Here is a 10,536-nt window from a genome sequence, read left to right on the forward strand (position 1 = left end):
ACCCACACACACCCACGTCCCCCCTCCCACACACCTGCTCCATGGCACCCGCCAGCAGCTGCTTGTGCTGGTCAGTCAGGCACCCAAACATGGGCACGCGCTCCAGCAGCTCCAGCTTGGCCTGCGCCTGCCGCTCCGCAAACTGCCGCTTGATGCGCATGACCGCCGCGCGCTCCGCCACCCACAGCGCGCACGGCGCGGTCGTGCGGACCGTCGCGGCGCGTGGCGCCGAGTAGAGCAGCGCCAGCTCACCGAAGGAGCCGCCGGGGCCGTAGGCCGCGACGCGGCGCGGCTTGGGGTCGCCGCTGCGCAGCAGGAGGGCCTCCGCCGCGCCTGTCTCGAGGACATAAAACTCTGTGGCGCCGACGTCGCCCTGGGGTTTTGTGGGCAGATGATTGGAGTTGGGTGGAATCGGATGGCGTCGGGAGCGCAAGGGAGGAAGGGGGGCGGCGTGACAGGATATGCGGGGCCAGCAGGCCACACCCAACCACCCTTGCATCATGCATCAAAGGCAGCGTGCATGCGCGCGCATTTTGACACACACACACACACACACACACACACACACACGCACACGCGTGCGCGCACGGAGGGCACACACACACACACGCAGGGACGCACACAAACACACACACACACACGCGCGTGCGCGCACGGAGGGCACACACACACGCAGGGACGCACACAAACACACACACACACACACGCACAGACGTGCACACACACACACACACACACAAACACGCCGTGACACACACACACACACACACACACACACACACGCCGTGACACACATTATCAGGCGACATTGATCCACGTGCACGCTATACCGGTAACCACAGACGTCTCACACACGCGCGCGTACACGCCGCCACCATCCACCAGCCCGTCACCTGCTTGATAATGTCCTTATTGGCCTCCACGGCCCTCGGCTGCATGGAGTCAATGATGACGTCAAGCGCCGCCTGGGGCAGCCCCTCAAAGAGCAGGTTGCACGATATGGCCCGCTCTGCGGTTCAAGGTTTGAGGTTGGGTGTGGAGAGCCATCGCACTCCAGTCCGGCCTGTTCCGCTTGCCGGCTGAGGCGTCCGCTGCGCACGCAACTGCACAATAAAGGCTGCCTCCCCTGCTGGCATAAAATCCGCCGGGCTGCAGCCAGCAACCCCAGAGCTCGCAGTCTCGGTGCTCTGGCTCTGCCCACCAATCAGCTTCTTGACCTCTGGGGACTTCTTATAGCTCCCAATCGCCGCGCTGTCGCACGCGCTCGAGCTCTCCGCCGCCACCGCCACACGGCCCTTGGGGGCCACAAGGCGCCCCGCGGCGGCAGACCGCACTTCCCCGCCAGCGCCTCCGGGGCCGCTAGGACCCAGGCCGAGGGTCTCCTGCAGATGCAGCGCATATGTGGCAGCGCGAGAGTGATAGGTCCGCGGGTGGCGCTGGTCATGACGTCCCAGGCTCTGGCCAGTGCTGCTGGTGCCCGCCCATGCGGCGCGCGTGCCTTCAAAAGCGCAGCTTGCCTTCCAGCGTGACACAATCGCTCACCATTCGTGCCCTGACTTTGCTGGAGAGGTCGGTAGGCATCCTGGCTGCCTGACACGGGAGGCCGTGGTCGTCGCAGTCAGCGGTCAAGACGAAGATGCGAGATCAGCAGACATATGTAATGAGTGAGATGAGCATAATTTCGCTGAAACTTGAAGTACATTACCACCCACGTACTGTATTGACGTGCAAACTCACCCAGATCACCGTCAAAAAGTGTGTGTCCTCGACAAAGCTGATCGCTGGTGAGCGCGCCAACGCATATGGTACCCAAGCTCACAGAGGCTTAAGTGAGCATCTAATCCCGCCCCCCCACGGCCGCGTGTCGATTCCTGGCTGCTCCCTGGGACACCGGTGGGAACATGCTGTGCGCCCACCCTGCGCTCACCCACCCCCTTGGCCCCCCCACTCCCACCACCGTAGCCATGCTCACGCAAGCATGTTTTACTGTACACGCGGACGCAGCCCGCCCACTCAGCCGCCGCCTCCCTCCAGCAACAGCCGCCACCACTGGCTGGCCATCCGCCGCACGCTCTGCGCCGCGCCCTCCGGGGCGCCGCCGCTGCTGTTGCTGCCGCCGGCGCTGCTGCGCCCCGGGGCCGCGTCTGACGCCGCGAAGATCCCCGGCGCCTGCGGCGCGGCTGCCAGCGCGTCCCACAAATGCTGCTGCTGCGCGGCCGAGCCCTTCAAGCGCGCCCAGTCCGTCCAGCGCACGCTGACCACCTGCAAACGGATGCCACAACACGGCAAGTGGTTGGACAAAACAAACCGAGCTCTAGGGGCCAGTCACGAGTTGAGCTGTGTGCTGCTCACGGCCCTTGCCCAACTCACCCGCAGCCCTCGCGCCTGCAGCGCCCGCCACCGCGCTGCCGTCGCCCCCAGCGGACTGCGCGGCGCGTTGGCCGCAAACGCCCCCGGCCCGTCGAGCGACAGCGCCAGCGACCGCGACGCCGACGAGCGCCCGGCGCCCTCGCCGCTCCCGCCGCCGACGCCGCCGCCGCTGCGGGCCGCGCTTGGGACACGGACGATCGCGTCGAGCACGTGCATGCCGCAGGCTGTCGGGATGTTAAGCGACACTTTAAGCCCCAGCCCCTGCAATGCCGAGTACACCTCCCCTTGAAACCCCGCCGCGCGCCCAAAGCTGCCGTCCCCACCGCCGGCGGCCCCGCGCGCGCGCCGCTCGAGCCACTCGGCGCGCGCCGCGACGAGGAGCCCGGGCGGGAGCGCCGCGGACAGCAGCCCGGGGTGGGAGCCGCCCGCGGCGGCGTCGGTTAGCGCGGTCTGCACGTCGAACAGCCGCGCCAGCGCGTCCGGCCCGCAGCGCGGCGCGGCGGGCGACGCCAGCCACCTGCAGAGTAGCTGGAAGAAGGCGTCGTCGCAGTTGTGCGTCGTGGCGAAGGCCCACGCGATGTCCAGCACCGCGCCCGCGCCCGATTCGCGCTGCTGCTGCTGCTGCTGCTCTCTGCCCTGCTGAGGGCCCGGCGGCGCTCGATGCAGCGACGCCTCGGCCATCGAGGCCGCCATCCACTGCTGTGCCGCCGCCGAGGCGCGCGCGGAGAGGGCCGCGTCCATCACGTTCAGGGTGGCCAGGGCGTTGACCACCTGCGCACGACGATGCGGTTGTTGAGAGCGCATGCGCGTGTGCATGCGCACATGTGTATGTGTGTGTAGTTTATGCTTGTGTGCACGTGTGTGTGTGTGTGTGCACGCGTGTGCGCAATCATGCATGCGTGCTTGTCGACACAAGGTGTTTGTGAGTGCGCAAGCGCACTCATGCGCTCGTCTGAAGTGCGCGATGGCGTGTGCATCAGGCATGTGGGTAGGTGACGATGTGCACTTGGGTGCGCGCGCGGTCGTGTACGTTTTGAACGCAGCAACCACAGCAGTTTGGGTTCGATGGCAACTACAAAGGGGCCGGGCGGTTCGCGTTGGCGTGTGCTGTCAATGAGAACAGTCGCTGCTTGGCCCCGCCGCACCTGGGCCGTGTGCACTAGGGCGACGTCCCCCCTGCAGCGCGACAGCGCGTCCGCCGCGCCCTGCAGCAGCCGCGCGTCAAAGTGCCGCGACGTCGCGCAGCTGCTCAGAAACGCGGCGAGCTGGCCCGGAGTGAAGCCGCAGCTGCCGCCGCCGCCGGAGGCGGCGCGGGGCCGTCCCAAAGGGGAGAGGGGTGCGTCGGCCGCCAGCCGCCAGCCGCTGGCGCGCAAATGTGCGAGCGCCTCACTGCAGAGCACATCGAAGACCGCCTGGTTGTAGTGCCCAGCCTCCGCAAAGGCCCGCGCCACCCCTGCAAGCTGCTCAGGCGCAAACACAGGGGGCGTCGAAGCTGCTGCTTCTGTGCCATGAGCGCCCGTGCCGGGCAGCCCTCGCTGCTGCTGCTGCTGCTGCTGCTGCTGCTGCTGCTGCTCTTGCCGGCGCCGTGAGGAGGCCTCGATGGTCAGCATCGCAAGGGCCAGGTACGCGCTGCTGCCGGCTGGTGCACGGTGGCGCAGCAGGGCACGCGCCACGTCAGCGACCGAGTCCGGCTGCCAAGCGACGCCGGGTGCCTGCCGCCGCCGCAGCGCCGCCTCTAGCAGCGCCACCCAGCCGCCGCCACGGCCGTTGTGCGAAGGCGCCTCGGGTGGCCACGCCGCGGCCAGCGCCGTGAGCTGCTGCGGGGTGAGCTCCGGCAGCCGCGCCTCTGCCGCGCGCAGCAGCGCCTCCAACGCTCCCGCGGTGTCGCCTGCGCCTGCGCTTTGCAAGGCGGCGTCGCTGCCGCTCGCGGAACCGCCGCCCCTGCTGGGCGCGGCGGGGGCCAGGCGCGCGGCCGCAATCGCAGCCGCAGCCAGCTGGTCGGTGGCCAGCCGCGGCGCGGCGTCAGCTAGGGCGTGCGCCGCGGCTCGAAACCGCGTGCCAGCAGCCGCGCGAGGCGCTGGCCGCTCAGCGGCGCGCTGCAGCACGCGCAGGGCGTCCCCTAGGTCGCCGCCGTGGGCGCCGCTGGCTGCGACCGCGGCCGCGTCCGGCCTGCCGGCTTTTTCACCCGGCCCCGTCAGACTGGACGCTTCCGGGCACGGCCGCGCCGCTGAAGAGGGCGCCTGGCATTTCAAGTGGTCGCCATCCAGTTGCTGGGATGCGAGGGCTAGCGCCTGAACCTTGTTGGAACGCTGCTGGTGCTGGTGCTGCTGCTGCTGGTGCTGCTGCTGGTGCTGCTGCTGCTGCTGCTGCAGGCCGGCAGTGGCCGTCGACGCAGTGGGTGCATCGAACAAGGGCCACGCTGCCCCCGTCACCTGCGTCACGGCAGGGTGGCACCGGTCGTTGTGATGGGCGCGACCTACAGTATTGGTGGCAGCCACCTGGGACCGTTTGCAACATACATGCATACGCATTGGTGGACACATTTCGCACCGCTCTTGCGCCAAGGGCGGCCACCAACATGGCGTGTGCGTCGGCTAGGGCGTGCAGCACCGCCGCCTGTGCGGTCCTGCGCATGTCACCCTTTTAAGCCTGTTGCACGCCGGGCTCAGAGGGCTAAGCAGCCATCGACCAACATCTCATTCAAAAACTGCTGCAAAAGGAGCGTGATGGCACCAAGATCATCGTCGATCGTCGTCGAAGGGCTGGGTAGATCGACATTGCCCGAGACTTTGGATTTTCACACACGATAGGTCTGGGGTGAGGTGCTCGAACTAGTCCGAGTCATTTGCGGTTTACGACTAGATCATTTCGCGCTTCTCCGACCGGCCTGAGCGTCGTGTCGTGGTTTCGTGCTGAACACGTTTTACTCAACCGTAACGCCGAGGTTGCTGTCGGGACCTTGCTCAAAGCGGTCCCCATCTGGACCTCGCACTGGCTCCCAGCAGAGCCTTGCCCGCGGACGTGACACGAATTAGTCGGCTCCTGACAAATCTTCCCTGGGCGCCTTAGGGCGCGGCGCCCCCCCAAAGCTGCGGGGCATTGCAGTGTGTCGAGAGAGGCAGCGGACAGATCCCGTGCGCAATGGCGACCGGCGGGGTGAGCGTGATGTATTTTCATATCGTGGAATCTCCCGCGGCCAGCTTGAGCAACACCGAGGGCGACGGGCGGCGTGGCTGCGGAGGCGGCGAGGGGCAAATGCCAGCGCCACACGCTTGCCTGGCGCAGCGGCTTGCCGCGGCCCCCGATGCGCGGTGCCGTTGATGCGGTAGCATACGCCAGTCGTTATTGGCTGCTGCGTCAAGCGCTTGCCGCACGTGCATATGTAACGGCTGCCTCTGGGAAGCTCGCACGCCTGGCGCACGAGCAGGCGGCGTGCCCTGCCCGGGCTGATGGGGCTGCCAGTGCCGGCCGGCGTGTTACGCGCACATCACTCCCGCCCCCTTCACGCTCATCACGCGCAGAACCTGCCGGCCGCGGCGGCCGAGCTGACGAAAGTGCTGTCGCGGCTCAGGCACACGTTCGTCGTCGCGGTGCGCCTCCCTAGCGCCCGTGGGCCGCAGCGGCCAGCGGCTTGCAGGCAGGGTGGCAGCTGCGCAGCTGCGCGGCGCACAGGGAAGGCCTTGGCGTCGGTGGCGGACTCCCGAGGACTGTGGTTCCACTGGTTCGCGGTGGCTGCGGCGCTCAGAACCCAGCTCGACGGCGCTGATCTCGCCACTGCGCTCGCCGCCGCCGCCGCCTCCCGTCCCCCCTGCAGGACGCCACGCTCCCGGACTGTCCCCTGGTGTATGCGAGCGAATCGTGAGTAGTGCGGGCGGCCGGCGACAGGGCGGGGGCCGCGCGCTGCTGCGCGCGGCCCCGTCACGGCAGGGGTGGGACCGTGGCGGGTGGCCCCTGCGCAAAGGGCCACTGGCACTGCCCCGGCCCGCCCGAGCAAAAGGCAGCACGCAGATCCTCGCCGCCGAGCAGCGGCACTGCCGGGCGCGGCTGCACAGGCACGCTCCGTGACTCCCCAGCACCACGGCGTGGGCCCGCGGCCCTAGGCCGCGGCGCTTGCCGCGGTTCCGTTATGTGTGTGGCAGGCGGAAGCGGGACAGCAGCGGGCTGACGCGGCTCGTGTTTGCGCCCCGCAGGTTCTACCAGATGACTGGATACGGCCCGGACGAGGTCCTGGGGCACAACTGGTGAGGCCACGCGGCGGTGCCTGGCCCTGGCGGCGAGGCGGTGGGCCGCTTTCGCCTTGCGGGTCGAGGCGGCGGCCGCGGCTGGGCCAGAGGGTGGACCGACCTGCGGACGCCGCGCTGCCCTGGCTGCCGCGTACGGCACGCAACTTCGCAGCGCTGCAGCGCGCCCGCCGCCCCGCCTACCGCTGCCGCCGGTGCCGCAACCGCCGCCGCAAGCGCGCGCCCCCCCGCACTCGCCCGTGCCATGTCCGCAGCCGCTTCCTGCAGGGCGAGGGCACCGACCCCGCTGACGTGGCGAAGCTGCGCGACGCCATCCGCACGGGTAGCCCGGTCAGCGTGCGGCTGCTCAACTACCGGAAGGACGGCACGCCCTTCTGGTGGGCCCCCGCAATCATCAGGGCGGTTGGCTATTGTTTTGGGATGTTGGCGGCAGCTTGCTCGTTTGGCCTTAGAAAGGCTGAGAGTTTGTGTAGCAGAGGAAGGGACGGGCGCTGCTTGGCACTCGACCTCGGCGGCACGCTGCAGTGCTACGGGCTGTTATGCATATGCCATTCGCACGCGCGGCCAAGCGCCCCTCGCGCCGGCCCCGACCGCGCCGCACGCCGCGCCGTGGCTGCGTCCACCGAAACAGGAACCTGCTCACGATGACGCCCATCAAGACGCCCGACGGCAAGGTGTCAAAGATCGTCGGCGTTCAGGTGTGGCGGAGGGGAGGGGCGTGGTTGTGCTGTCCAAAGAAAGCGGGAAAATTGGCGGCCGTCCAGGAGGGCGGGCGGCTGGCGCTGGGCGGAGTGCGCCGGGGTGCGGATCGCCCTGTAGGGCACGCGCGGCGGCGCCGTCGGCGCCGCAGCGGCCGGCTTCCCCGCGTTTCCCACTCCTCAGGCGCGCCGCCGCGGCCCTCACACCCGCCCCGCCCCAAAAGGTGGACGTGACGTCCAAGACCGAGGGCAAGGTGGCCGCCAGCCAGTCGCTGCTGCACCAGGACGCGCGGCTGCGCGACAATGTGGCCTTTAACATCGTGCAGGAGGTCACAAACACAGTGCAGGTGCGCCGCCCGCGCCCTGCGCTTTGGGGTCGCCCGCGGCGCGGACGCCGGCGGGCTGCTGCTGCGGCGCCCCGCTTGCCCAGGGGCCGAGGTTGAGGGTGGGGGTTGCGTGCGTGAACGGGGGTCCCGCGGCAGGTGCGCTGCCGGTGGCGGCGCCGGCTAGGCTGTGGCCAGGCCCCCCTCCGGGGCGTCGCGGGTGGGTGGCGGTGGCGTGTTGAGCCCACACGCGTCTCCAACACGGCTCCTCTGGACGTGATCGGATCTGTTTCTGCAGAACCTGGAGACCGGGACTGCGCCTGAGCCCGGGACCATCCCCACTGGCATTGCGAAGGTGAGCAGCAAGCAGTGGCCGCGGCCCGCGCCAGCAGCGGCGCACGATGGCGCCCGCGCCCGCCGGCGCGGCGCGCAGGCGGACAGGCGCGCGCAGTCCATGCCTCACGGCTCTCCGCAGCCGGGACTCCTCGAGAAGGCCAGTCCTTCCCGAAGCTCCCCCCAGCCATACTTCCGCACCCACGCACCGCTGCGCCCCGGTCTGTGCCCGTACCCCTCCCCCCAGGCCGGCCCCAAGTCGTTCCCCCGCGTGGCGCTGGACCTGGCCACCACAGTCGAGCGCATCCAGCAGAACTTCTGCATCGCGGACCCCTCCCTGCCGGACTGCCCCATTGGTGAGCGCCGCGAGGGGCGCCGTCCTTGCGCACTGCGAGCCAGCTCGCGCCGGCGCGCCCCTTCCCGCCGCCACTCCGGTGTGTCGTCTTGCGCGGAGTAAATAAGAGCTTACGTCAGTCCCCTGTGGCGCACCAGGGCCATCCATCGCCCAACAGCAGCCAGCCCCGGGCCCCTCCTCCGACCCGCATCCAACCGCTGCTCAACCGACCGCAACCGACCGCAACCGCCCACAACCGCCAGTGTACGCGTCTGACGCGTTCCTGGACCTGACGGAGTACCCCCGAGAGGAGGTGTTGGGCCGCAACTGCCGCTTCCTGCAGGTGCGGGGCCGACAACAGACAACCGACAACCGCCACGCCCTTGCAGATTGCGGGCACGCAGATCGAAGCTGCACGGCGCGGCCGGCCCTGCGAACCGCCGCACGGCATGCAGTTGGGGGCCTTTGCAGCCGCGCGGCGCGGCGCTCACGATTCGTGCTTTGTGTGGACCCGCTTGCTGGCCTGGCGGCGACTGGCGGCCGCGTCTGAAACTCGACGTTTCTTGTGCGCGCGCCCGTCACTTCAGGGCCCGGGCACCGACCAAGCGGTGATTCAGAAGATCCGCGATGCAGTCAAGGCCGGGGACGAGCTCACGGTGAGCGGGTTTTTGGGTTGAAGAAAGAGGGGTGGGGAGGCAGGCAGGTGGGGGATGCTGTGCAGGCCTCGGCACTGGCCGGGCTGCGTGCACGCTTGCGACTGTGCCGGCCACAAGCCGCGCGTTCGCTTTGGTCCCTTGGGAATGCTGCCCTCCGCGCACCGCTTGCGCGCCGCGCCAACCTCCCCTTGGAAGCCGCACACTCAGGTGCGCGTCCCTCCCGAGCGCCCTGAGCGCCCTCCCCTGCTGACCGCCAAAATCGTGGCCCTGCCCCCCTCTCCCTCCCCCCCAAAGGTGCGCCTCCTGAACTACAAGCGCAGCGGCACGCCCTTTTGGAACATGTTCACCCTGGCCCCCATGAAGGACAGCGACGGCGCAGTGCGCTTCTACATCGGGGTGCAGGTGGGGCCGCTTTTCGGGGGGGTGGACGGGGGTGATCAAGGGCGGCGCGGGCGGGAGCGGTGGCGCTGCATGCGTCCGGGGAGGGTGCGGGCGGCCCCTCTCGCGCCGCGCGGGCAGCGCTCTGCATCCCGCTGCCCTGCTACTGGCCGACCCCCAACTCGAATTTTCGCGCTGCACCCAAGCTGAAGATTCCGCCGGTCACCCCAAGCCACGAGCTTCCGACCGACCGCGAACCGCCAACCCGCCCCCTCACCTCCAGGTGGACGTCTCCGCGTCCGCCGCCGCGGCCAGCGGCGCCGACAAGCTCCCGGCGTGGAGCGAGGTGCCGTCGGCCGAGGTGGAGGCCAAGGGCCACGGCGCGGCCAGCATGATCACCAGCGCGCTGGCGGGGCTGGGGCTGACGCCCAACCCGTGGGCCAAGCTGGGGGGCACGGTGATGCGGCGCAAGCCCCACAAGGCGGCGGACAGGGCTTACCAGGAGCTGCTTAACGCGCAGGTGTGTACACGTGTGTGTGTGTGTACGTGTGCGCGTGTTTATGTGTGTGTGTGTGTGTTTGTGTATGTGCACATGCGTTTTGGGACGATTGTGTGCCGACGCGCTTCATCGGTGAGGGGATTGTGAGAGCGGCTGTGCTTGTGCAGCGCTGCCCCTGGCCCTGGGGATGCAGGCAGCCGCGCCAGGGCCACCGCGCGCAGCCGGCCGCATCCTCGCTCCAGTGCCCCAGCACGCGCGCAGCCAAGCCCCCTCCACCGCAAATACCCAGGTGACCCGCCCCCACTGGCCCCGCAATTGCACCCACCTCCCCATGACCGCCCCCACCCACCCCAAATTAACCCGCCCCCAGGAGCGCGACGGCAAGCTGAAGCTGGCGCACTTCCGCCGCGTGAAGCAGCTGGGGGCGGGCGACGTGGGGCTGGTGGACCTGGTGCAGATGCAGGGCACTGACATGAAGTTCGCCATGAAGACCCTGGACAAGTGGGAGATGCAAGAGAGGAACAAGGTGGGGGCTGTGTGTGTGTGTGTGTGTGTGCGTGTGTGTGTGTGTGTTTTGGGGGAGGGATGGAGGGATAGGAGGGGGGATCGCTGGGGAGAGGGTCGGAGGAGAGGTTTGGGGGCTGTGGTGTGGTAGGGTCGGGGTGTGGAAGGGGAAAACGGGCAGCAGTGTGGCGGGACAAGCA

The 10,536-nt window shown here is 69.0% G+C and overlaps 3 protein-coding genes across 3 annotated transcripts in view; 1 reads left to right on the plus strand and 2 right to left on the minus strand.

Annotated features, from left to right (window-relative positions):
• MNEG_5029 (protein kinase A) overlaps positions 1 to 1,581 on the minus strand; it is a gene marked incomplete at both ends in the record, with an annotated part of 8,835 nt that extends 7,254 nt beyond the window's left edge. The window contains 4 exons of the mRNA XM_014046494.1: positions 35 to 373; positions 894 to 1,009; positions 1,202 to 1,382; positions 1,543 to 1,581. Of these exons, the coding sequence (XP_013901948.1) occupies positions 35 to 373; positions 894 to 1,009; positions 1,202 to 1,382; positions 1,543 to 1,581 (675 nt within the window). The remainder of the gene's footprint in view (positions 1 to 34; positions 374 to 893; positions 1,010 to 1,201; positions 1,383 to 1,542) is intronic.
• A 432-nt stretch (positions 1,582 to 2,013) lies between these two features.
• Positions 2,014 to 4,901, minus strand: MNEG_5030 (hypothetical protein; the record flags this gene model as incomplete). Its single annotated transcript, XM_014046495.1, has 4 exons — positions 2,014 to 2,262; positions 2,371 to 3,141; positions 3,516 to 4,802; positions 4,890 to 4,901. The coding sequence occupies 4 exons, from the start codon at positions 4,899 to 4,901 to the stop codon at positions 2,014 to 2,016; spliced, it is 2,319 nt and encodes a 772-aa protein (XP_013901949.1).
• A 610-nt stretch (positions 4,902 to 5,511) lies between these two features.
• MNEG_5031 (hypothetical protein) overlaps positions 5,512 to 10,536 on the plus strand; it is a gene marked incomplete at both ends in the record, with an annotated part of 6,589 nt that continues 1,564 nt past the window's right edge. The window contains 14 exons of the mRNA XM_014046496.1: positions 5,512 to 5,526; positions 5,892 to 5,960; positions 6,185 to 6,228; positions 6,561 to 6,611; positions 6,866 to 6,988; positions 7,243 to 7,309; positions 7,534 to 7,656; positions 7,931 to 7,987; positions 8,213 to 8,321; positions 8,563 to 8,642; positions 8,887 to 8,955; positions 9,250 to 9,357; positions 9,617 to 9,853; positions 10,203 to 10,358. Of these exons, the coding sequence (XP_013901950.1) occupies positions 5,512 to 5,526; positions 5,892 to 5,960; positions 6,185 to 6,228; positions 6,561 to 6,611; positions 6,866 to 6,988; positions 7,243 to 7,309; positions 7,534 to 7,656; positions 7,931 to 7,987; positions 8,213 to 8,321; positions 8,563 to 8,642; positions 8,887 to 8,955; positions 9,250 to 9,357; positions 9,617 to 9,853; positions 10,203 to 10,358 (1,308 nt within the window). The remainder of the gene's footprint in view (positions 5,527 to 5,891; positions 5,961 to 6,184; positions 6,229 to 6,560; positions 6,612 to 6,865; positions 6,989 to 7,242; positions 7,310 to 7,533; positions 7,657 to 7,930; positions 7,988 to 8,212; positions 8,322 to 8,562; positions 8,643 to 8,886; positions 8,956 to 9,249; positions 9,358 to 9,616; positions 9,854 to 10,202; positions 10,359 to 10,536) is intronic.

The sequence above is a fragment of the Monoraphidium neglectum genome (assembly GCF_000611645.1).
Source record: "Monoraphidium neglectum strain SAG 48.87 unplaced genomic scaffold scaffold00729, whole genome shotgun sequence".
NCBI classification, from domain to species: domain Eukaryota; kingdom Viridiplantae; phylum Chlorophyta; class Chlorophyceae; order Sphaeropleales; family Selenastraceae; genus Monoraphidium; species Monoraphidium neglectum.